Here is a 21676-nt window from a genome sequence, read left to right as displayed (position 1 = left end):
CGAAGTCTACTGTCTCCTTCTATTACTATTTTCATTTCTCTCACTCTTTATTATTTAAATATCATTATTCTTCGGGTCGTTACATGGATGACAAGATTATCAATATGAAGTTTGGTAATATTTGTTTTTATGAAAAATTATAAAAATCCACTTACCGCTCACTAAAGTTGTTGACTGCAACATTTGTTATAGAATCCTTTAGTCCATCCAAGTTCTTTGCTCTTACTAGATCAATTTAAAGCTATGTTTTATTAAGATAGTTGTTTTTATTTTTTTGTCTTTTTGTTGTACTAAAAAAATGAATCTAAGTGCCAAAAAAAAAATAAAAAAAATCCTATAATAACACTTTAAAATTGGACTAAGGTGCTCAATATTTAAATATTCATTAGAAACAAAAAGAGGAGAGACTCTTGAAACCTTAAAACCACGGCTTATGTTAATGAACAAATTGCTACTTATTAAAATAATTGCTATAAGTTGAAGTCCTTGTTGGTAAAAAATAAAGCGAGAACTTATTTCATTTTGAGAAATTTGTGCATGTGTTCATTTTATTTTTTAAATTTTTTGAGTAAAATAATTCATTTTGTTAAATGATTTATACTTTTGTAGACACAAAGTATCCTCATTGTTAGCAAAAAATATTGTCAATAAAATTTAAACCTTCTCTTGTCTTATTTATGCGCACAACATTTATATGTATTTTTCTAAAGTGAAATTACACATAGAATTTTTATTTATCAATTTTAGCTCTTTACTAATGCAATATATTCACTAATACAAGTTAGAAATGTGTCTTGTTGCCTACGTCTTAGTAAAGACTTGTCTTAGCTTTATGTTTTGTTAGTGATCAATTTCCCTGAAGAGATTTCACTTAAAAAAAGTTAAAAAGAGGTGTCGATTATTGCTTTTTTCTTTGTGTTAAAAATCCGACCTACAAAATTGATACTTCATTTCATGTGCAATAGAAGGGCCCACACGATGTTCAAGTCCATGTACTTTTTGTCCTAAACATAAATACATAATGACAGTAAAAATAAGTATCGTTACATTACTAACTTATTAAATCAATCACAATATTCAAGGAGTATTGGTTTTCTAACTGAGCCAATATTTTTAAACAAATTTTACAAAATTAAATGTTGACCAAATTTCTTCAAAGGGAAAAAGAAATGAGTTCTCCTAAATTGCTTTAACCTTGACTGACGTAAAATCTTGTCGCAAAAAGTCAATGCACTTGAAAAAAGGATAAAACATTCTCATTCAAACCGACGAAAATTCGAAATAAACCAAAATAATCATAATAAAGTATTAGGCACACCTAGTATATCGGTCGGCATGATTAATTCCTTGAATTGATGTTATCATATATTCGATGCATCAAATCATAAACAGATTAACATTAATATTAAATTTAATAAAAATTTAAAAGTATATCTTACATTTGAATTTACAAATATATGAAAAAAAAAAAAAATGGTCAGTGCCGCAAGCTCATGAGGAGTCCACGTGACATCAACGGGAAAATGAAGAGTTGAATCCACTTATTACATTTATTATAATGTTATTACATGGACACATAGTAATTTTAGGATAAAAAAAAAATTAAGTGCCATAACGTACTACTCTCCTTTCATTAAATTGTGTGGAGTTTAATTACTTAGACCGCACCTAATAATATGATTGGTTTTGATGAACTAATTACCGTATGACACGTAGTCACATATGCCTGGTGTGCAAAATAAGGACAGCTGGAGTGCCACCGCCGGCGCTCTCCAGTTGAACTCCCGCACGATCACGCCCACTCCTGACTCCACTCGCCACTTCACACATCATCTCTCTATATATAGCAAATGTAGCAGTGGCGGCAGAATTCCTCTGAACAACTCTCTCTCTCTCTCACGCACGCAAATGGTTCGAATCGGACAAGACGGAACTCGTGCACTGCTCCTCGTGCAAAGCTCTTCCAACCCTAAACTGCAACTCGAACCCTAGCTTCCCCAATCCCCCACTCCTTAATGGCGGTTTCCAAGGAAGCGTCCTCCTCCGCCCACCACCGTCGATCCTCTCCCAACGCCGCCTACTATCTTGCCAAGTGCGTTCTCCGCGGAAGCGTCGTTCTGCAAGTCGTCCAAGGCCGCCTCCGATCTCCCACCTCCCTCGACATCGTCTTCGGCAAGGTCTTTTCTATTTTTATTTTTTTTTCAGTTTTTAATTTTTTCCCTCCCTGTCCATTTCGCTCCATTTCCCGCACGCTTTGTTTAACTTCACGCGATTTTTCATTTTGTACGGATTGAAATTGACATCTAGGGAATTGGTTGTTGTCCTGCGTCTCATTTTTACATATGCTATGTTGCTATGGGAATTGACCAACGAATAGAAGCTCAATTTGGGAATATCGATAGAGGCGTGTGAAAGATGGGGTTGTTATTCAATACACTGCTGCGTGCAGTGGTATGAATATATTTGTTGAGTCCTTGGCATTTTCTCTGTGTCTGGAATATAAGTTAAATTTCTGCTTCCCGTTCCGGACTCGAAGGAAATGCTGTGTAGAAAATAATTCAGTAGGGAATTGTAGGGGAATATAGGCGTTGTTTTGTTAGCTCTTTTGCGGATTCTTTGAAGGAATACTTATTTTCCTAGGCATAAGATGCAATATAATGAGGATGTAATGAAATTTGTATATGAATGTAATAATTTAGAAATAAGTTACTTATGCAAAGTTTATGTTAACATGGATTATGGAGAAAAAAATCATTTGTATGATGAAATTTGAGAATACTTTTTACTTTTCTATTCATTTTTATGGATTTACGTTGTTATTTTTTATGGTGATAAAATAATAGTGCATTTATTTTTAGTAAACTATCAAATACTTCTATTATAAGCATGCTATTCTTAAGAATAGAAATTCTATTGACCAAACATAACCTTATACTCAATGTATGAGCGTGTATATTTATGCTTTTAGGAATAGGTGAACTACTTTCAGTTTCAGCATGTCAAGCAAATAGTATCTTAATTTCCAAAAGTGGGATAATTGACATTTGCATATCTTTTATGTATAGTATGTAATTTTCTTGGCATTATAATGTTTAACCAAAGCAACACATTCAATGGATGTGGTCAACAGACATACATTTGTATGTGATAGGAAAACTGTAATGTCAGATATGGAGATTTGTAAAAGGATTGAATTTCTATTAGAAATGTTTAGAGTTTTGCACAATAGTTTTGCATACGGAGCCCAGCATATTACATGGATTTGTCTACACTCTTTTGTATGATGGTTGTGTAAAGAGGAACTTGATTCGTTTTCCCAACCATATCTTCCACCATTTTTTTGTTTCTCTTGATTGTGTCAATTTATTTTTATAATGATCTGCAGCTTCCATTTGTGGTGGTGACTATCTGGATACCAAATGCTTGAAGGCCAAATAAGTTAGCACATGTTGCTAAAAAAAAATAAAAATTAGCATATGATTAAGATTTCTAAAGTGCATCCTTTGGAGTCTGCATCCACATCCATATTAAGTTCCTTTCTTCCTGAACCTCTCATTTCTTCCTGAACTTACAATGATATTGAATTTTGATTAGTTGCTCAGCAAGAGGGATTATTTTGATCAATCAGTGTTATTCACTGCATGTTTGCTAGAGATCTCTGGAATTTGGCACAGAAATGGTGTAATCTTCCTTTATTGTCACTTGAGTTTGTGAAACCCATTTGGGCTGGAAAGAATGTGGTCTTCATGGTAGAGCTGAGGAAGTTCGGATGAAAATCCTCCATTGCATTTCTGGAATATTTGGAAGCTAAGGAAGTTTGGATGAAAATTGACCATTGCATTTTCTGGAATATTTGGAGAGAATCAAACAGAAGAATATTCAAAGGGAAGGAGCAACCTGTGCAGAGGATCAAGAATAGAATCACACATGTTTTTTTTTTTTTTAAATACTGAAAGTTGTAGACTAGAAGTTACCACAATGGTTGTTTTCCTTCTAAAAATTGTTTATTTGTCCTGTTTCCATAGAAGGGTTGGGTGCCCCTTAGCACTGAAGTAATTCAATTCTTATTAAAAAAGTTTGCAGCTACTTTGCAATGCTAATTTTTTCATGAATATATCTCAATGCAGTGCATTCAACAATAACTGAACAATTTTGCATGTATAGCTTTTGCTGGTGTATAAAAATATGCGACGCCTTTATGTTTTGCAGAAATAATTTTGTAATTTTACACCGTTTTTTGCCCTTTGTGGTTTATATATTTGCTTATATGATAGGTAATGTGCTCTTTCTGTCATTCTGCTAGCTAAAACTCACTCCGACTGATTGGTGGTATTCCATGCAGGAGACATCCATAGAGTTGGTAATAATTGGTGATGATGGGATTGTACAGTCTGTCTGTGAGCAGGCTGTGTTTGGCACAATAAAAGATCTTGCTGTTTTACACTGGAATGATAAGTTTTCTACACAAAACCCACAGGTTGGTTGTTCAATTCAGGTCTCATGATCATATGGTTGACCACCCTTGTTAATCTTCATTCACTTATTATTAATTTATTATGGCTTTATGTTCTAATTTTAAGGTTTTCTCCCACAAAGGGACTAAATGAATTGGAAGAAAACTTAGTGCATATGATAGGAAGTGATTCCTTGTAGTAGAACAATTTATGTGATTGTTAGTATTGCATTTTCCTTTTGTAGATGGCGGGGAAAGACATTTTGGTTGTTATCTCCGACTCTGGAAAGCTCTCATTTTTGAGATTTTGCAATGAAATGCACAGGTTCTATTTTTTGCACTGCCAATTCTTTCATTGTGAAGGACAGCATAGACCTTTTTTGGCTATTTTTGGTGGTCTCTATTCTAACTCACTTTGTTGTGAGAATGCTTACCTGTATTTTATATCAATTGTTGGCATAGGTTTTTCCCGGTGACACATGTTCAACTCTCCAGTCCTGGAAACTCAAGGCATCAACTTGGAAGGATGCTTGCAGTTGATTCAAAGTGAGTTGCAGTTATGGTGAAAAAAATCAGCATAGATTATTATGTTAGATAATTGTTGTAAAGTTAGAGATGGAGAAGGGAAGAAGAGAAGGAGAAAAGAGAAGATGAGAAGAAGAGAAAAAGAGAGGAAAGAATTGAGTGGCAGTTTCCTGGAGTCTACATGCAGCTCCAGGTTTGCCTCTTATGTAATACTAATAATAATAAAGTCTCAAGGACAAAAATATCCCCATTAACACAACCTAATTATTAAAATAACATATTCTCTTCTGATACTCCCCCTCAAGTTGGAGGTGTATAAATATCGCCCAACCCCAACTTGTAACAAACATTAGACAAGGAGGGCTTAAATAAAGGCTTCGTAAAAACATCACTTAATAGATCGACAAATTTCACAGGGAGTTCTTACGACCTTCTTCAACACAACATCCCTCACAAAATGAAATCAATTTCTATGTGCTTTCTCCTCTCATGAAACATTGGATTGCTAGCAATATAAATGGCGGTTTGATTATCACAAAATGCATCTATTGGCTTCGTTACCAAGAGTCCCATCTCTGAGTAGGAGACTTCAGCTACATAAGCTCACTCACAATATGAGCCATAGTTCAATATTCTGCTTCAACCCTAGATCTTGCTAGAGTAGATTATTTCTTGCTATGCCAAGTAACAAGCTTACCTTCCACAAATGTACAATATCCAATAGAAGACCATTGATCATTAATAGATCCAACCCAATCTTCATAAAGAGTATCCCACAATCTCACAATTTCTATTACATTTATGTATCAAACCTTTGCTTGGAGAGCCTTTGAGATACTACAAAATCCTACAAATAACATCCTGATGTGGTTGTTTGGGATTTTCCATAAACTGACTCTACTCACCCCATTTCAAAAGATGCGTCAGGTCTAGTGACAGTCAAGTAGATCAACTTGCCAACCAATTGCCTACATTAACGTTTGTCTTCAAAGTTTGGTCCAACATCCCTTGAGAACTTCACTAGGGCTGCAAATGAACCAAGCCGCTCATGGGAGTTCGGCTTGGTAAGAGCTCATTCGGGCTTGTTTATTATCTAAATGAGCGATTCCAAAACCCAATTTTTTAGGCTCATTGAGCCTGAACACAGTTGGGCTTTGTTATGAACAACTTGATTAGGTTTGGTAATGAGCTCAATTGTAAATTTAGTACTTAAAATAATTTATTTTATTTATTTAAATTGATAAATTAGCTATTTCTTTACACAAATCAACCAAATAGTAATAAACTCTAGAATAACTAATAGTTATTAATTAGTTAATTTATTAAACAAATATGAAAAAGGAGGCTTATATAGAATAGGGGAGACCTAGGAAGAGTTCAATCTTCTAATGTGGGATTTGGAAATAAGGGCTTGAAGTGGGAAGAAAGCATGGGGGAGAGAGAGGCAGAGAGCTGCAGCCTACATGCTTTTGTCTCGCATCAGAAATCCAAAAAACATTTGCCTCAACAATTTATAAAAGCCCTTGCCCAGCTCCCTTTTTCTTACACCTTCCCACAAGGCTGCAGACCAGCTCCATTGGGAGCCTGCTTAGAGTATAATTAAAGTTGTGGGCCTATATTCTTATGGGTTCTCTTTGGCTATTTCTATTTGTATTTGGGCCTCTTTATTTGCAGGCTTACTTTAATATTTTATTTTAAGCCCAGCTGGGCTCGAATGGCCTTTAAAATTTTAAATGTTAAACTGGCAAACTTTGATTCTGTTTGACTTTTGTCTAGGCCGAGCTAGCTTGTGCCTATAATTGAAATTTTGAGCTGAGCTTGAGCATGATTTTTTGAGCTCAAATTGAACTGAACTCGAGCCCTAGCCAAGCTATTCTTCTTCTAAGCTGAGCCTGAACGTGTTAGAGCTTGACTTGGCTCAGTTCGTTTGCAGCCCTAAGCTTCACATTGAAATCCATAGAAGTATCAACTGATTTAGCTCTAGGAGTGTACAAAAATTGCTAAATAACCAAAAATTGGACTAAAACCCAATAACATTTTGCTTTAGTTTCTCGGTTTCAGTTTTAATATATATATATATATATATATATATTTTAAATTTGGTTTTAGTTTCTATTTGACAAGAAAACCGAACTGAAGAAATTGAAAAATCAATTAATGATTTATTTTTAATTATATATATTTTCAATGAATTGTTATTAATTTAATAAATATAATAATTATTATAAACTCTAAACCTTAGATAATAAGATGCTGTGATGGATATTAAATGAGTAAGACAGAAGGGAGGCGTTTTATATGAGAAGAGTCCTCGAGTTTACTCCTTTCGGATGTGGGACAAGGACAGACTTAACAGAAGGCTGCTTGTGTCATGTGTGCTTTGACGTCAACTAAGGGAAGAAGGGAAAGACCTTTCACCCCCTTATATATACCCAACCCACTTCCTTGCATGTTTGTGTAACGAAGGCCACATTCAAATGCGTGCCTCTTTGCTGGGCCCAAGCTTCACTTTGTTGCGGTTGGGCCTCTTACAATGCCTTCAATGGGCCTTGAAAATGTGCCTGGCCTTGTTTAATTTTTTTTAATACCTTCAAAACCAATATAAAGCCAGTTTCTAGTTTTCTCAAATTGTTGGGGTTTGCAAAATTCCAAACTGATATATAATGTTTGGTTTTCGGTTTCGGGCAAAACTGAACTGAATACAACTGATTACACTGCTATTTAGCTCCCAACAAACTAGTCTCACTTAGCAAGTCCAACGTATATTTTCTCTGAGATAGATTTAACCCTTTCCTACACCACACAATCTTAACACCGAGAAAGTAATGTAACACAGAACACCCAAGTCCTTGATATGAAATTTTGCTTAAGTCATTGCCTAACATTTGCAATCCCATTATGATCGCTGTTAGTGATGACGACATCATCAACATAAACTACTAAGTTTAACATCTATCTCCATTTTGCAGATGAAAACTAAATGATTAGAGTAGCACTGGTAAAGCCAAATGTAGAAACAAAAATGCTAAATTTGTCAAACCAAGCTTGAAGAGACTGTTGAAGACCATAAATAGCTTAATGCAACCTACATATGAGCAACATACCTAGGAGGTTGCTCCATGTATACTTTCTCCTGCAAATCTTCATATAGGAAGGCGTTCAATTGATATAAGGGCCAATTTAACTGCCGATGAGAACAATACACAAAAAAAATTTAATTGAGCAATCAGGGAGAAGATCTTAAAAAATCAATACCATACACTTAGGTGTACCCCTCAACTGAGCCTTAAGACGTTCAATAGAGCCGTATGGAATATATTTGATTGTGTAGACCCAACGACACCTAACCAACTCTTTACTAGGAGGAAGATCCACCATGTCCCATGTCCCTCAAGTGGTTAAGACATCCATCTCCACATCCATTGCATACTTGCACCCAGGGTTAGCAAGTGCCTCAATATGTGAGGAAGGGATAAAAACTTAGGAAATAGACGAGGAAAAAGAATGTATAAGGCTAGGAAGGTGAAGGATTGAAACATAATGAGCAATAGAATAAGCAACTAAGGATTGTTGAGAACATGTTTGAGTATCTTTCTGGTGAGCAATGGCCAAATCCAAGTGACATTGGGATGGTTCTCCAAAATCAGAAGTCGAAAAAGTGGTGGGTAGAGGAGGTGCTTGCATGGTGGTAGTGGTAGTGATTTCTGTGCTTGCTTTCCGTTGTTCATAAACATTAAATAGTTTCTCTGGGAATCTGGATCAATAATAAATGGATTTGGATGAGGGGTAGAAGATTTCTCGAGAGGGATAAGGGTAGGAACAAGAGGATCAACACAAGAGGGGGGACCATGAATCATTGATGGAATCAAAATGGATTCATCCAAGGAGGATCGGACACTTGAAAAATAGGATATCCCCTAAAAAATGGTGACATCAACACTAACATATTTCCTAAGAGTGTGGGGGTTATAACATCTATATCCTTTCTGAGTTCTTGAGTACCCAACAAAGACATATTGACACGAGGAGTGAACTTGTCCTGACCAACATGTGGAACATGAACAAAAGATGTGCACCAAAAGACATGAGGCATAACAGAGAATATGGATGTTTTTGGGTACATGATTGAGAAGGGAATTTGCGCCCTTCGAACACTTGAGGGCATCCTATTGGGCAAACAACAGGCTGTAAGAAGAGCATCGGTCCAAAAGGTTTTAGGATGTCAAGAAAAAGTCTATTTTTTTTGTTTAGCTACTCCATTCTGCTGAGGGGTATGCATACATGATATTCGATGAATAATCCTTTTGGCCAAGCAAAAGACTGAAGCTCATTTTTAACAAATTCAAGTGCATTATTAGATCTAAAAATTTGAATACCGTGAGTTTTTATTTCTTGGTAGAATTGAGTAAATACATTAAAAAATTCAGACCTATTTATTGACAAAGTCTTTTTCTTGACTCTGTACAGATGCCAAATATCTGAATGGATAAGGGAAAACAATGATTTACTATGATACTCAACTCTAGATAAAAAAGATGTCCTAATATGCTTTCCCAATTGACACGTAGAACACTTAAAATGAGTAACGGACTTGAACATAGGAAAAACTTTTTGTAGTTTTTGAAGGGATGGATGACACAAACAAACATACCACTAATCAAGGGAAACACCATGAGTAGAAACAGAAGAAGCCGTATGACTAGAATTGGTCGAACATGACCACCATTGAAATAGTACATGCCATCCTTCTTAAGCCTTCCTTCTTAAGCCTTCCACCAATCCTCCTCTTCATCTTTAGATCCTGCATAACACAATGAGGAAGGAAAGAAGGTCACAAAACAGTTATGCGACTGAGTTAATATACTAATTGATAACAGGTTCAAGGGAAATTTAGGCACATAGAACACAAACAAAAGAGGAATAAAAGGTATTGAGAGAATATTGCCAAAACCAGAAATCAGTGTAACCAAACCATCAGCAAGAGTAGCTTTAAAGAGTGTAAGTAATGGAGTTCAAGGACTCAAAACAGATTAAGACTATCTGTCATATGGAAGGAGGCAATCCATAACCCAAGGTGAGGAGGATGAAGAGGCAAGAAGTCTGGTTGTGCTTGAACAGGCCACAGTAGCACTAGATGTAAAAGACTGAGGTGTAGTGTTTAAACCATGCAAAAAAGGTTGTTAAACTCCTCTCGAGACGCGGTGGATGATGTACTCAACTCCCTAGTAGAGTGGCTAGGTGCGTTTGAAGTGTCAATGATAGAATCGTCTTTTGCAAGAGACTTATTGGCCCAAGCTGGTTTCCCACAGATACAAACAGCAATTTTGTGGTATGATTTTCCTTGCCACAATGTGTGCAAATGCGAGAATTGCCATGATGAACTCCTCGTCGTATTACCAACTGCTGCCACAACCACAACCCAATCCTTGTCCTAGTCCTCTAAAACTTTTCCTACTACAATTAGAGGTAATATCCATGGCTGACTTATCGCAGGAGGGAGCTTGAGTAGTCAGGCAGCACACACTAACACAAACAACACATTCAGGACTTCGGGGAAAAAAAACTTACAACTCCTCAAACTCTCCTAAAATCCAGAAAATCCAGAACTTCAGTAGGCAGTTATGACTACAGAACTGGGCTTACAATATCCTAGGAGGAATTACTTAACCACCAAGAACAGGGCAGACCACAGCAAAGTACTGCAGGCATTTAATAAACAACCTGGCAGCAGCTCCCGGCAGGCATCATGGCTGGCAGTAACTGGAAAAAAATGCAAGAAGAACAGGAAATAAATATTTGAACACCAATCAAAACCAACCAGCAATGGGTACAAGATTGTAAGCAATCAATCTCAAAAACACATCGTCAGAACAGCATCATCTGCAACCCATAAACAGAGTGACAGAGGAACAGCAGCAGCAGCAGCAGCAGCAGCTGCAGCACACAAGAAACAAAGTATGACTGAGTTCACATCAGCAAATCACCATGAAAACACACAGCTTCCTGCCAAGGATGCTGCACAACCAACCCCTATGGAGGGTGCCCTTAAATGAGACTCCCAAACCAACCAGAAAATCAGATTTGAGGACTGGTTAGTTGAGGATAAGGGGAAAAACGGAAAACAAAGTATCAAAACCAATACAGATAAATCAGATTTGAAGGAGATCAATGCTTTGATGCCATGTTGTAAAGTTGGAGGAGAGAAGAAGAGAAGGAGAAAAGAGAAGAGGAGGAGAAGAGATAAAGAGGAAAGAACTGAGCGACAGTTTCCTGGAGTCTACTAAAGCTCCTCGTGTGCCCTCTTATATTTTATTATTTATAATAAAGTCGTAAGGACAAAAGGACAAAAATGCCCCCCATTAACACAGCCAAATTATTAAAATAACATATTCTCCTCCAACAATGATAATGCTTGCCATTGATTTGGTAGCACGACATGTTGATTTGACTTATGATGATCCGTGTTTGTTTTTTCCTTTTTTCCCTCTCATTTTTGTCCTTTTGCATGTGGAATTGTTGGTCATCTTTTGCAGAGAAGATTGCATTTGGAACTATATTGATGTGTTTATATATTTCTGTTCACAGTGCTGGTTTAATTGCCGCTAGTGCATATGAATCCCGATTGGCTATATTCTCTGTGTCAATGTCTGCTGGCAGCAATATTATTGACAAGGTTGAATTTTCAACTTTTATTTGCCTGCATATTATATTTATTTCTGTAAATACGGGGGAAACTATTAATATGCCCGTGTTTAATTTAAGGTGACAAGTTTTGTGTATCTTTGTTACTAAAATGTTATTTTGTGTCATGGTTTCAGAGAATATTCTATCCTCCTGAAAATGAGCTGGATACAACTAGTACCAGAGGTGTCCAGAGAACCAGTATATGCGGCACTATTTGGGGCATGTGTTTTGTTTCAAAGGATCTTAGCCAACCAAGTAAGAAGCACAATCCTGTACTAGCCGTTCTTTTGACTAGGTATGATAATTGAAGTGTTACTTCATTCTTTAGATTGTTCTTGCATGGGAGATTTTTTTTTTCCTGTTTATTGTTCATTATGTTCCGTTGATGCTAATCCAACTCCTTACCAATAATTCTGTTATCTGCAGGAGGGGAGCAACAACAAATGAGCTGCTGTTGTTGGAATGGAATATTAGAGAACACACTGTTTATGTTGTCTCTGTATTTGCTGAGGCTGGGCCTCTCGCATATAGCATTGTTGGAGTTCCTTATTCTTATGGATTGGTGTTTTTGTTCAGGGTTGGTGATGTTCTCTTAATGGATCTTCGGGATGCTTCCAACCCATGTTGTGTTTATAGGACAAGCTTACCTGCTGCAGTTGAAGAGCAGAATTTTATTGAGGAGTCCTGTAGAATGCATGATGGTGATGATGAAGGTATATTTAAAGTTGCTGCCAGTGCTTTATTGGAGCTGGGGGATATGAGAGTGGACAACATAAAATGTGATGATCCTATGAGTATCGACAATGATAGTGTCAGTGTAAAGTCACCCTCCAAATATGTATGCTCATGGTGTTGGGGGCCAGGAAATGGAGAAAATCAAAGGATGGTTTTCTGTTTAGATACTGGTGATTTTTTTATGATTGAAATTTCTTTTGATTCTGATGGCCTTAAAGTTAATATGTCTGATCCTCTCTACAAAAGTCTACCCTGCAAAGCACTTTTGTGGGTTGAAAATGGATTTCTGGCTGCACTGGTGGAGATGGGGGATGGGATGGTCCTCCAATTGGAAAATGGAAAGCTTGTTTGCAGGAGTCCTATTCAAAATATTGCGCCAGTCTTGGACATGTCAGTTGTGGATTGTCATGAGGAGAAACATGATCAAATGTTTGCCTGTTGTGGTATGGCACCAGAGGGATCATTAAGAATTATTCGAAGTGGTATCAGTGTGGAAAGGTTATTGAGCACTGCCCCTATTTATCAGGGCATAACTGGTACTTGGACGGTTCGAATGAAAGTCGTTGATTCTTATCATGCTTTTCTTGTATTATCATTCATTGAAGAGACGAGAGTATTGTCAGTTGGTTTAAGCTTTACTGATGTGACTGATTCGGTTGGTTTCCAGCCTGATGTCTGTACTTTGGCTTGTGGCCTTGTGGGTGATGGTATGCTTGTCCAGATACACCGGAGTGCAGTTAGATTATGTTTACCTACTATGGTTGCTCATCCTGAAGGTATATCTTTGTCTTCACCAGTACATACATCTTGGTTTCCAGATAATTTGAGCATCAGCTTGGGTGCTGTTGGAAATAATTTGATAATTGTTGCTACTTCCAATCCATGGTACTTGTTTATTCTTGGAGTAAGATCATTATCGCCATTCCAATGTGAAATATATGAGAAGCAACATGTTAGACTGCAAAATGAATTATCCTGCATTTCCATACCACAAAAACATTTTGAGCAGAAACAGTCTACGTCTCGTCTTAATTTAGTGGAAAATAATCGTTCAACTGCACTTCCGATTGGGGTTGGCATTGGCAGTACCTTTGTGATTGGAACACATAAGCCTTCAGTGGAAATTCTATGCTTTCTACCTGATAGAGGCCTGAGAGTTCTTGCTATTGGGGCAATTTCATTAACAAATACAATGGGGACAGTTATTAGTGGTTGCATTCCTCAAGATGTCAGACTTGTACTAGTTGATCGATTGTATGTTCTTTCAGGATTAAGGAATGGAATGCTGCTGCGGTTTGAGTGGCCTGCTGCCTCTAAAATGTCTTCATTAGAATCTTTCAGTCACAGGCCTTCCTATGATTATTCCTGCCTGGTAAATGTGGACAGTGCTAAGAAGCCTAATATGACAGGTCTGAATTCTATTGGCTCACACACGCCCACTGTTAATTCATCTGAGGCAAAGGACAACATTCCCATTTTTCTCCAAGTAGTTGCCATCCGCCGAATTGGCATTTCGCCTGTTTTCCTGGTTCCTCTGAGCTATTCACTTGATGCAGATATAATTGCTCTCAGTGATAGGCCTTGGTTATTGCAAACTGCAAGGCACAGTCTTGCATATACTTCTATCTCATTTCAACCTGCTACTCATGCAACTCCTGTATGCTCTGATGAATGCCCCATGGGAATTATATTCGTTGCAGAAAACAGTCTACATTTGGTAAGAATTTTTTTCATCTACCAATTATTCAGTCTTGCATGGTCTTAAATTTCCACTAAATTATCGAAATTTCTGTTGAGATTTCCACTTTCCATCGCCCTCAAAATCGAAATGGCAGTCGATTCTGTCTTGCATAATTTCTGTCGAAATTTCAATGAATCATTTGTATAATAAATAATATTTAATTGATTTATGAATTTCATTTGTATTAACCTAATATGTTTAATACGCATATAATCTTACGACCATAGCACCTCATACACAACATGGATGTATTTGATTTATAATATATTAGTCTTAAAAATTACATTATTATGTTATCGGGCATTTCTAAAGTTTCATATAGTAATTCCATGCTTTACTACTAATTTCCATCATTTTTTAAAAGTCAAAATCGAAGTCGAAATTTCCATAGAAATTTCCGTATTTTTGGAGCTTGGAAATTTTAGTCGAAATAAAAATTTAAGGCCTTGCTGTCTTGTACATTTAGTGTTTTTGGTAGCATGGATTTTGAGCCTTGGATTAGGATTTGTATAGATTTGGAAGGCAATACAATTTTATGCTACGCTTTGTCCAAATCCACACAAATCCAAATCCAAATCCATACACTACCTTTTTCCATTCATTTACTATCATCCTTAAGGTTGCATCTTCTCATAAGCCATCTTATGCAATGACAATGTACTTGTTTACTGTCTATATTCATATACTCATAATTTCCCCCCTGGTGTGTATCCATTATTTGAAATCTCTAGTTTGTTGATTACAGTAGAAGATAGGATGGAATTTTGGAACACTGTTGTTTAGTGAACAGAAATAGAGTTTTTATATTGCAGCTTGCATTGGATTATCCAAATTAAGTAGTTATGATTTTTTAGTTCAAATCATGAAGTGAAACTCTATTTATGCAAAATCTCACAGATGCATTAGGTTTGTATTTATTTGGGTTGTGGTTCTCTAGTGTCTTTTTCACTCGGTTCAGATCTTAAGATCTGCAACTTGAGCCCATGCAACATGCGGAATTTATGTACTATAGTAGAAGCTATTATTTTCCACTAGCCACATTGATTTAGGCATAAAAATTTAAACAATCTGAAAACCCAAAGGGACTCATTATAATAATTTTATGAGAAAAAGTAGATGACCTCATTAAAAATGAAATTCGTGTTGGTTTATTAATGTCTAGATAATAGTATTAACTACAACAATAACAACAACAACAATAGCAAGCCTTAAGTCCCACTAGGTGGGGTCGGCTACATGAATTCTTTTCTGCCAATTCACTCGATCCAGAGCATTTTCCTCCAGTAGATTAAGGGCTATTAAATCCTTCCTCACTACCTCATTAAGGGCTATTACCCCTACCCCTTTTCATGCTAGAAACCATAACGACCTTGGTCCTCCTCATAGGTACTCTACTAGGTCTGCGCTTTAAATGCCCAAACCATCTAAGTTGCCCCTCCCGTTTCTTGTTTTCAACTTGTGCTATGCCAAAATTTTTGTGTATATGTTCATTTCTTAATTTATCTTTTAATGTTAAACCAATCATCCCCTTTAGCATACACATTTCAGCAATTTTCATTCTTTGTATGTGTTTCTTAGTTGCCCGACATTCTGAACCATAAAGCATAGCTGGCCTTATAGTCGTCTTATAAAACTTCCCTTTTAATTTTAAGGGTATTCTACGAACACACAACACACCTGACGCACTACTCTATTTTACCCAACCTGTCTTAATTCTATGTACTACGTCTTCCTCGATTTCCCCTTCACCTTGCATAATAGATCCAAGATATCTAAATCTATCAGTGCTATTGATCTCTTGATTATCCAGTTTAATCTTCTCTTTGTTGCTACTCCTTATATTACTGAAATTACATTTCATATATTCAGTCTTATTCCTACCTACCCTAAACCCTTTAAACTTTAATGTGGCTCTCCAAAGTTCTAATATAGATTCCACTCCACTCCTACTATCATCAATCAACACAATATCATCTGCAAACAACATACACCAAGGGATCTCATCTTGGATACTCTTAGTAATTTCATCAATTACTTAAGTAAAAGAATATGGACTCAAAAGTAGAACCTTGATGAACATCTATTGAGATTGGGAACTCTCTAGACTCTCACGCTAGTTATTACTCTATAATACATATTCTTAATGACCACTGTATATCTACTGCAAAATCCCTTCTTTTCTAATACTCTCACCAAAGAACTTCCCTAGGTACTCTATCATAAGCTTTCTCTAGATCAGTAAAAATCATATGTAAGTCCTTGTTCTTTTCCCTAAACTCTTCCATTAAACTTCTTAAAAGATAAATATCTTCTGTTGTTGATCTCCTAGGCATACAACAAAAATTTTTGAAATCTTTGTTTCTAATCTTATTCTATGTTCAATTATCCTTTCCCATAATTTCATTGTATGACTCTTAATCTTAGTTTCATGATAGTTATTACAGTTTTGAATGTCGTCTTTGTTTTTATATAGAGGTACTAACATACTTTTTCTCAATTCTTTTGGCATTTTCTTGATTTTTATAATATTATTGAATAGATTAGTTAACCAAATAATTCCTTTATCCCCTAAACATTTCCAAACTTCAATTGGCATTTTATCTGGTCCTATAGATTTCCCATTGTTCATATTTTTTAATGCTATCTTAACTTCAAGGACTCTAATTTTACAAATAAATCTCCTATTTTTAATCTTCTTTTCGTTTGTCACTTCCAAGTTCAATCTTTTGTTTTGGTTTTCATTGATCAACTTATCAAAGTATCTCCACCACCTTTCTTTTATGTCTTATTCTCTAATCAAGACATTATCATTTTCGTCCTTTATGCATTTTACAAAACCTAAATCTTTTATTTTCTTTCTCTAGCTCTAGTAAGTTTATAAATGTCTTTTTCTCCTTCTTTTGTATCTAGCTTAGTATATAAAGTATCATAAGCTCTATGTTTAGCTTCATTGATAGTCTTTTTTTGTATTTTTTCTTGCTTCTTTTATATTTTTCAATATTTTCTATATTTCTGCAATTTTTTCATATTTTATGCTAATTTATTTTTGTTTTAACAACTTTTTGGACTTCTTGATCCCACCTCCAACTTTCTTTACTACCTAAGTATCTTCTTTTGGACTCCCCTAAAACCTCTTTTGCTATCCTTATGATAGAGTTCACCATTTTATTCGAAACGGTATTTGCATCAACCTTACCCCCTATTGTCTAATCATGATCTTTGTTTATTTTATCTTTGAATTTTACTATATTATCTCTCTTCAAGTTCCACCATCTAGTCCTCTTGTGTTGATTTATGCTAAGACTCTTATGTTGTGTAGCCAAACTTTCATGTGGGAGAACTACATAATTCTTTCAAGATAGATGGTTCCTGTTCTTAGTTAAAAAGAAATCTATTTGACTTTTATTGTATCCACTCTTAAAAGTTATTAAATGTTCTTCTCTTTTTAAAAATCAAGTATTTAATATAACCAAATCATAAGACATGGAAAAATCTAAGATTGTATCGCCAGACTCATTTTTATCTCCATATCCATGGTCTCCACGTATCCTCTCATACCCTCTATTATCCTTCCCAATGTGACCATTCAAATAAGCTCCTATGAGTGTCTTTTCAGACGTCAGAATCCCTTGTAAAATACTATCCATATCTCCCCAAAATTGTGTTTTCTGATTTTCTGCAAAGCCTATTTGGGGAGCGTATGCACTAATGACGTTCACTATCTCAAAAGCCTAACTAACTTGATTGTAATGATCTTATTCCCTATTCTTTTAACATCTACTACATTATCTTTTAAATCTCTATCTACAATAAGACCCACCCTGTTTTTATATTTCAGTGTACCAAAGTTTAAATCCTGATTTTTCAATTTTCCTGGCTTTCTCTCCTATCCATTTCATCTCTTGAAGGTAGACTAAATTAATTTTCCTTCTAAACATTATTTCCACTATTTCCATACTTTCTCCCGTAAGAGTCTATATCTTAGTTTCTTGTACTAACTTATTAACCCTCGTCCTTTTATATTTACCTGGTCTATTCCCTTGATCTAGGTGATTTTGGTAAGAAATAAGAATTCATGATAAAACGATTTGACTAAGTTTTAAGTTGACTGTCAGCTACCTAACACAATCCTGTTCCTTTATCCAGGCTTGGGATTGGCTGTGTACAAAGACTTTGTGTTACACAGGCGAAGTACACATTTCTGTTTTTTCTTTTTTAACGAACTTACTTCATAAAGATAGTTTTCTAAGTTACACCCTACAACTAGTAAAAACTACTCACACAATACAATGCATTAACCAAATAATTTTAAAGTATACAATTTTGAGTGTGCATCCAAGCTAGACTAAAATCCACGCAATAGTACTTTTTGGGAAAAAAAATTGTTATATTCCAAGACTTGCAAATGAAAACACAAAAACACAAAAAAAAAATATTAAGCCTACAAATTCTAGAACAAAATCACCACAGCTAACCAACTATTGAAAGAAAAAATTAATTACAAAGGAGAAGATCTCCCTGGTGGTTGAAACTAAAAAGGTGAAGACAACTGCCTGAAAAATACACTTAGATGTAGGAAAATTGATGCTGGAAAGATCGGAAAATGAATCTTAAGTTTTGGGTCAACTAGGATTTTATTTCTATGGCTTTGGTTGCTATATTCTTGTCTCTGCTGCAGGAAATTTGATGGTGCTAACGAAAATCAATCGAAAAATATTTAAGCAACAAGGGATTGCAAGAATTCTTCAATCTAATTTCAAGATTCAAAATCCAAAAATATTGAAGAAACAAGATTTCTTAACCCATAAAATCTTTATTGCTTTTTCATGATTTTAGGGCTGAAGAAACAAGAATACTTGAATTTTTTTGGGTCTTTGGGAGAAAAGAAAGGAAATAAAGGAAGTTTCTGATGTAGGACAGATATTAGAATTTATATATATTGATAGAATTGAGAGAATTAGAAGAAGAAGAAGATGAAAAACTATCAAGTAATAAAATATTAAGTCATTAACTATTAGGGTTTCAAATCCAATCCCAATTAATAAAAAAATGTCTATTATTGAATTATCAAACAACATACAAGACATAAGCAATAAGAAAAGAACAGGGAAAATGAAAAACAAAAGTCTGAAAGCAGCAGATGGTTTAGCTCTAAGTATTTTTACAATGGCAAATTCATTACAACCAGGAAAAGAGTTTACCTTTTTAAATAATGGGACCTGACTTCGTTGAACCCCAACCCCTAGTAGTTTAACATGTGAGATTGATTTCGAGGTAATATATACCCGACAAAAGATCTACAAAGCATAATGCTAGAGTTATGTTTTATTCTGCAGTATCCAGAATTCCATTATTATGTGTGAAGGGATGTAAAATCATCAGTATAAGAGAAGTTGTCATGTACAATGCAACATGAAAGAAAAATCAGGATCCTGGTGTAGAGTAATCCAATTCAACAAACAACTGATGTGCAAGTGTGCAACTGCACAAAGTACACGTAAAACCTTTTTCTCTAAGAAACTAACTTTTTTTTTTTTATAAAAATTATCAAGAAAAGAAATATATTAAGAAAAAAGGAATGACACAAGAGCTAGAGGATGAGATGTCCTCCAACAACTAAAGAGAAACAATAATTATAACAGAGTCACCCTGAATATTTTTTTCTAATCAGTTAGATAAACCCCAAAAAACTCCATAGCCAAAGCCCAACGGGAAGCTAGAAAAACCACTCTATCCCAAAACAAGTTAGAAGGCACAGCTTGATCTTTGAACATCCTTGCATTCCTTTCTGTCCATCATAAGCAAAGAATGGCATGCCAAGCACAATTACAGAATACTTTCCTTTTCTTTCTTCAGTTGGACCCCCAAAACATCAAGAACGTAAGATTATTTACTCCTAGTAGTTTCCCACGCCTGATTGGGAAGGGAGGGTGAAAATATACTCGAAATTTGCTAGCTGATCAACAATGAAGAAATAAGTCTGTGCATTTGTCTGATTTGAGGCTAGGCACATCACACACATATCTGGATGGATTGTATTATCAATTTATTAGATCTTCTCATCAGTACCAAATTGTTATTATTAGTTTTATTTTTTTTGATAAAAAAAGAACTTTATCAAGAGAAGAAAGAAACCTCCTAGACAAAACAGAAATAAAAAAGGTAAGTCAAATACACAAGAAAAAAAAATCATTGGAATTAGTTTTGTTGAGAACCAAAATCCAAGTGAATGCTTTAATCTAAGAGGGAATTTTTGCATTTAAGTAACATTCTCCATAGGAAAAGGAGAAGGGTATGAGGATTTCAATAAAAGGCAGTATAAAAGATTTAGATGTGAGTATACTAGAACCATCCAAAAGCCATATCCCTCCCAACAAAAGGACACAAATTTTCCCTTAAATGGACAAGTTCATCAATCTACATTTTGTCTAGATTCTGGAGGAAATGGGAATCACATGAAAGAGAGCTACCCTGCAAAAAAATAAACATTCAGTTTAATCTGCATCAGAAATTTTGTTACAGAGACCCAAGAAAATTAAAGAGTGTAGGTTTTAAATCTGCCTGTTACTATAGGGTGCATTCATGTTGGTGCCTAGGCTATGTGAGCCTAAGTACTTGGCCCATGTATGGTGCAATATATGAGTAGTGTTGGACTGGCCAAGGAGGAGCTTAGCGCTTTTATGTGTAGTACTGGCTGATCCCCCCTCACCCCATAACCGCTCAGCCCTGGTTAACCAGGGAAGGGCAAGGATGCCCATAGACTGTTATAATCTTAGAAGTCTTTGATGCACCACTCTTCTCAATTTTCAATCCTCCTCTTCTGCTGCAACTCAGATCACAAAAGAAGAACTAGAAGAAGACAGAAGCAGATTCCGGTTCCCAGAAATCTGAGACATCATCATCTCTGCCCTCAAATCTGATCCCATGGCCTTTTCCACTTCCCCTTCTCACCTCTTCTTCCTCTCCATTTCCCTCTCTTCCTGCCCTCACAGAGATCTTCTCTGAAATGAGATCCCACGGTTGCCCAATCATCTTCTTCGACGAGGTGAGTTTTACCCACACTGGCCAGGTACCAGAACTGGTATAGTTAATTGCAAGTTGGGAAGAGCCAAAGGAATTGATGGATTGGCTTTATCAGCTCATTTGATGAGACTTGAAAATTGACTTCTCATCATGCTTCCTGGGACATCAATTTTTTTAACAACAAAGAATTGTATTAAAGGAATTGGTGGGACATAAATTCTTTTCAGTAGAAACCATTTACTCACAATTGAGGCACACCTTTTTTGCACCTGACTAATGATGATGTGGCTGCCTTTTGATACAATAAACTGCTTCTAACCCTAGGATTCTAGAATTATGTTTCAATTTAAATTTTGATAGCATTTAGAGCTTTGATTTTCAACTGTCTCCACACTGTTGGGAGCATAAGATTATTGCATGTTTATGTGAAATTGATTTTTGGATTATTTTTTGAGATGTTTGTGGAGGTTTGAATGTATCTTTTCCTCAATAACTCCGACATTGAAAACCTAACA

The 21676-nt window shown here is 35.7% G+C and overlaps 1 protein-coding gene across 3 annotated transcripts in view; it reads left to right on the top strand.

The window, feature by feature from the left end:
- The first annotated feature begins 1765 nt into the window (after nucleotides 1-1765).
- Nucleotides 1766-21676, top strand: part of LOC131167852 (uncharacterized) — a 41796-nt gene continuing 21885 nt past the window's right edge. The window contains exons 1-7 of one of the 3 annotated variants that reach the window (XM_058126857.1): nucleotides 1766-2177; nucleotides 4343-4477; nucleotides 4699-4778; nucleotides 4916-4999; nucleotides 11564-11651; nucleotides 11797-11957; nucleotides 12089-14114. In XM_058126857.1, the coding sequence (XP_057982840.1) occupies nucleotides 2016-2177; nucleotides 4343-4477; nucleotides 4699-4778; nucleotides 4916-4999; nucleotides 11564-11651; nucleotides 11797-11957; nucleotides 12089-14114 (2736 nt within the window). In that variant the 5' untranslated portion in view covers nucleotides 1766-2015. Of the gene's footprint in view, nucleotides 2178-4342; nucleotides 4478-4698; nucleotides 4779-4915; nucleotides 5000-5039; nucleotides 5172-11563; nucleotides 11652-11796; nucleotides 11958-12088; nucleotides 14115-21676 lie in introns of those variants that run through there. The other 2 variants (XM_058126858.1, XM_058126859.1) reach the window with 2 other exon arrangements.

This window comes from Malania oleifera, chromosome 11 (assembly GCF_029873635.1).
Source record: "Malania oleifera isolate guangnan ecotype guangnan chromosome 11, ASM2987363v1, whole genome shotgun sequence".
Classification (NCBI taxonomy): domain Eukaryota; kingdom Viridiplantae; phylum Streptophyta; class Magnoliopsida; order Santalales; family Ximeniaceae; genus Malania; species Malania oleifera.
Note: the sequence above shows the minus strand (reverse complement) of the source record. Positions and strands in the feature narration are given on the sequence as shown.